At 46.0% G+C, this 5413-nt stretch overlaps 1 protein-coding gene across 1 annotated transcript in view; it reads right to left on the reverse strand.

The window, feature by feature from the left end:
- The window catches only part of Rab12 (RAB12, member RAS oncogene family), a 24387-nt gene that overhangs the window by 6819 nt on the left and 12155 nt on the right, over positions 1–5413 (reverse strand). The window contains exon 2 of the mRNA XM_021217943.2: positions 3664–3724. Coding sequence (XP_021073602.1) covers positions 3664–3724 — 61 coding nt within the window. The remainder of the gene's footprint in view (positions 1–3663; positions 3725–5413) is intronic.

Genomic DNA, 5413 nt, shown 5'->3' on the forward strand with positions numbered 1-5413 from the left:
CCTGCCTCTGCCTCCCAAGTGCTAGGATTAAAGGCGTGTGCCACCACAGACCGGCTCATCACAGTAACTTGAGAGAGAGAGAGCTCAGCAGTGAAGAACGCATACTGTTCTTACAGAGGGCCCATGTTGGTTCCTAATACTCACATCAGGTGGCTCACAAGTGCCTATAACCACAGCTCCAGGGGACCAGACACCTTCTTCTGAACTGCACAGGCATCTGCCCTCATGTATACATACCCACACAAATATATATATATATTATATATATTTACAAATACATGTTTCTATATGTATATATGCACAAAATTCAAGAAACTACATACTCCTGGGCACATTTTGTTTTAGTGACACACAGAGTAGAAATACTTAAGTACTGAGAAAAAAATGGTGCTTTAAACACAATCAAGGAATTTAAAAGGTGACAAAGACAATGTGTAATGTTACACCGAGACAGACAGTTCAAGCCTGGGGATTCTAAACATATAGGACTCTTCAGTTCAGGATTTTCACTAGGATGACCACAAAGATGAATTATCAAGAAGAACCTTAGTTGTTTACAGTTCCTCTGTCCTATGCACCCCCTGTCCTGCTCCAGCTGGTAACAGAATGGCAGAGCAGACAGCATACAAACACGTCACAACTCTGCGCTACAAACAGCAGGTGCTGAGGCCCCTCAGTCTAAAAGTCCAGATGTTCCAAGGCCTTTCTGGGTGCCAGCATGCCACTGTCACACATGAGAAACTCTACATGCGACTTCAAAAGACGCGGGCACACTAGAGATAGTGCATAAGACTATCTGTCTCCAAGTTTCCTGTTTAGATTTGGGATCCACATCCAAGTCATTTTCATTGTACCTAAGCAAATATTTTACAAATCCCAGACATTAGTGGTTGCAAGGATTTCAGATGAGAGTATCCGATCTGTACTTTTATCAAAGAAATAATAAAAGAGGAGCCTGACACCACCGCTCTCTGTACCGGCAAAATGAGGGGAAAAAAATGATTTCTATCACTGGGCTATTCCTCTGGCTCATCTTTTATCTTTTAAATAAAATATTTCAGGAGAAAGTCGTTTGAGTATGGCATGATTAATCAGATAGCTGGCCTATTATAGAAATAAGATTCACTCTGAAAATCTCTTCAGGAAAAAGAGGTTGTGATGGACTGTTAACTTGCTCAGGCTGAACAGCACCCGGGCACTGGTGAGTTACACAGCCTCTTGTAAGGGAAGGTCCACAGAGAGGATGAGCTAACAGTAAGCGCAGTACTGAACAAGTGACAGTGGGCTGGGCACTCCGCCCGAATAAAGCCAGGAACAAGGAGAAGACAGGAGCGGAGCGCCAACATCCCCATTCTGTTCCTGGGCTGCTGAGATGGGAGCAGGCAGCCCCTGGCTTCTGCCACACGTCCTTTCCACTGTGAAGGCGCTACCTCCTTGAACCGCCAGCCATGACAGAGGAGCCTTCTGTAAGCTGCTCCCCTTAGGAACGTTTTTTTTTTTTTTTGACGGGAAGGCGGAGCTTCCTAACCCAGCACGAGGATAATCCGACCCAAGTGTGCCATTAGCTTTTCACTAACCCCAGAACATGCCACCACTCTTCCCCAGTGACTGTCACCGGTGTCATGTCGATGGCACAGACATTTACAGACGGGTCAGGAGGGCAGAGGGCAGTTTCTGGGGACTGCTTTCACATCTAAGAGAAAAGTGGTCTGAGAACCCCATGTGGCTGAATACACACAACCAACTTCATGCACCAGGCTTCCATAAGGGAAGCCAGGAACTGATCAGACACTGTGAGAGAGGCCATAACCAACAAAAGGGACTTGAACATTCAGATATAGCTTTTTTGTTTTTTTGTTTTTTTTAAAAAGCAACCCTTTTCTAACTATGTCTACGTGTGAGTGTGCCCTTGGGGGCCAGAGGGTGTCGCATGTTCTAGAGCTGGAACTACAGGCGGTTGTGAGTGAGCCCTGCAGTGTAGGTGTGGGGAACCAAACTCAGGTTCTTCACCAGAGCACAGCTGCCCTTAACTGTCGAGACATCTCTCCAGCCCCAGGACATAGTCTGCCTGTCACCCACTCAAACCAGCTGCCACACATTCTAATATTAGCTCCATTACCCTTCTCAGGACAACGAACAACAGCCACAGAGGCTAGTCACAGAGGTGGACATGTCCTAAACCCTTCAAAAGCTGTCTTGAAGGAGCTTACTTGTGTCAGAGATTAAAATTTTATGTATATGGGTGTTTTTCCTGCATGCATATGTGTGTACTAAGTATATGCTTAGGGCCCAAGGAGGTCAGAAGAGGGTGTTGGATCCCTGGGACTGGAATAACAGATAGTTGTGAGCTACCCTGTGGGTTTGGGGAATCAAACCCCGGTCCTTTGGAAGAGCAGCCAGTGGACTTAACTGCTAAGCATTCTCTCTCTCCAGGCCATGAAAGATAATCTGATGGACAGCAACAAACTATACAAAGATTGTTACCTTGTGTGTGGACTAGTGTTAAGAAATACTTTTGTTGCTGTTGTTGTCATCTACTTATTTAGGCAAAACTGTTAGAAACAAAAACCATAAAACCCGAGAAGCCCTTATGTGGGTTACACAGTTGCAGATGACCAAATGAAAGTGATTACCTCAGGACGCCAGTTGAGCAAGGCTGGCTTGGCTGCAGCTGTGCCCCAGACAAGGACATGGATGAAGGATGGAGACATGCCACTAACATTCAAGCGTTAGATGACCGATGATAGCACAGATGTGGCAGCAATTAACGCAGATGAAAGCACACACACAGACGGTGGACAGACAGTCAGAGCTGAGGGCGACCTGCCAAGAGGAGTTAGTAAGCTGAGTGTGGGGCCCAGTGTCTTGAGAGCCACAATGCATTCTTCAAACCACTGAGCGGAGCTACCACTAAAGCACACAGGCCAGACCCCGCCCTTTCTTCCACAGAGCTGGCTAGGAACATGGGTTGGGTACTTCTAGCTGTCACTGTGGATTGTTAATAGGGAAGAGAAAGATTTAAGCATCAACTACAGTTAAAATATAGCTGGCCTGGCCTCTTGTTCCAAGGCTGAACTGAGAGTCTTCTCTCATTGGATAGGGTTTCTGGGTCCCCTGCTGGTACGCAGAAGAGGCCCCAGTTACATAGCACCCACAAGCAAGAAAGGGCATGCCTGCCACACCCTGTCCACACCGTAGCAGCGTAAGGGCCCCTGAGCTGCTTGTAGGTGATGTGTGTCTCCCACCTGACAATATGGTTATGGACATACTGGGATCTTTTGAAGAGCATGCAGTAATCTACAAAGCACAAAGACATGCTTCGCCACCGCAGCAGCGCTGGGGATGGAAGCCAGGGTCTTGTACATGTCAAGCAAAGAGGTCTAGCACTGAGCTGCATGCTGAGTGCAAGGCCATCGATGAAGCAACTGTTCAATGATGGAGTTTGGAGACATGTCCATGATCGGAAAACACAGGGAAGAGGCTCCCACAGTTCACCTCAGGTGCAAAGTGCGAAGGGAGAGCGGCTCCGGGGAAGTTCTCTTCTTCTGATTTTAAAAGGAGCGAAGGGAAGTAGGCAGGTGAGAGGGCTCAGGGTTCGCCTCAGTGGCCAAGCGTGTGGTCTGCTAAACATACAGGGCATGATTGGGACACACTGCTACTTACCAGATCTGTAATCTAATTTTCTTCCCTCTTAGTTCCACAGTCTTGATTTTAAAGTCAACACCTGCAGAGAAAACAAATACTATGAAGCAAAGCAAGAAAGACACAGTGTATCAAAGAGCCCTTCTTGGGTGTAGAGAAAACCAATGAATAGAAGCAAAGTAATAGAGACCCAGTGAGACCAGGAGTACCAAGGACTCCTTCACATGAGTGCCCCTCCGGAAAACTGGAAGAATCGGTATTCCCCAAATTCCAAAGTGAGAGGGTGGAGGGTGTCCTGGCCTCAGGGTGCAGAGGCCTGCAGCTCCATAGCTTTTTGGAGCTCCACATGCAGCCTGTTATAGCTAATTTCTGACTCCTGATTTCAACAGCCTTTGTTGGAATCTAGAAGTTACTAAAACATTAAAATCGTTAGCCCTCACGAGTGATGGTAAGTATGTGCATGACTCAGAACACCACAGAGGTACAAACTGTTATAAAAGTGTGTATAGTAAGCCAGGTTATGTGGGCAGCCTGGACTCCTAGCCTCTCAGGAGGCTGAGGTGGGGCGTACTTGAGATAGGCTGGGTGACAAAAGCAAGTCCTCAGCACAAAAAAAGAAATCTACTCATCTGATTAGCATATTCGATTTTAAGTTTTATTCATATTTATTTATTTATTTGGTTTTTTTCAAGACAGGGTTTCCCTGTATAGCCCTGGAACTCACTCTGTAGACCAGGCTGGCTTCGAACTCAGAAATCCACCTGCTTCTGCCTCCCAAGTGCTGGGACTAAAGGCATGCGCTACCACCGCCCAGCTTATTCATTTTTAATATTGCAACCAAACCATCACATATATTTTTTTCCTTTTAAAGACAGACCTGTAAGCTTCAAATAAATTTCAAAAAAAAAAAAAAATCCAAATTTTCATTTGTGTAATCTCATCTGATATCTTTTATAGTTATAGAGAAAATGTTTCAAGCCATACTTTTTAAAAACACAATATTTACAAGTAGAGAGACAAGATGCTCTCTGACTACAGGAAACATCTCCTTTCTGGGTCTACTCCCCAGCTGCCTGCCAGGGCCCAGACGGACCATCCCAGGCAGCAGAATTCGCAGGTGGGGGCGCAGCCAGCAGTGGCTCTGCCTGTCCTCTCTGCTCATCCATTTTGGACCTGAGGCAGCATTGGTCAGATGACATCTGAGATGAACAGACAGACATGTGACTGGCTTTAAAATTAGCAACACAAGATGTGTTTATAAGCCTGAGCTGTAGACAGTCCTTAGATATATGACACAGGAGTTCCAATAATATAAAACATCACAGTAGGACAAAGGAGACAGGTCTCCTGTATTTCAGTTCTTCTTTTTAAATGCTTGTTGTTTGTGTTTTGTTTGAGTCAGGATCTCTACAGCCCTGGCTTCCCGGGAACTCACTTTGCACATGAGGCTGGCCTTGAGCTTACAGACTCTCCCTGCTGGGATAAAGGTGTGCCCCGCCACACCAGGCACATTTCAATTAGTAATTCTTTACACCGGACTGGCAAGGCTTATTAATATAACCTCACTTTCAATTCTCTAGCAGACTGCTTCCCAAAGTCTACAGGTTCCCAGGAGCAGGTCTGAGCAGTTCGTGGCCTTGAGATTCCTAAATGACTCCTTGAGGTGGTAGCTCCTTAGAGCAACACCTTGGAGGCATGACCACACTGCCGCTCTGACCAATCAAAGGCACATCTTGGTGACAAATCAGTGTCCCTTTTTTTTTTTTTTTTT

Source organism: Mus pahari, chromosome 18 (assembly GCF_900095145.1).
Source record: "Mus pahari chromosome 18, PAHARI_EIJ_v1.1, whole genome shotgun sequence".
NCBI lineage: Eukaryota > Metazoa > Chordata > Mammalia > Rodentia > Muridae > Mus > Mus pahari.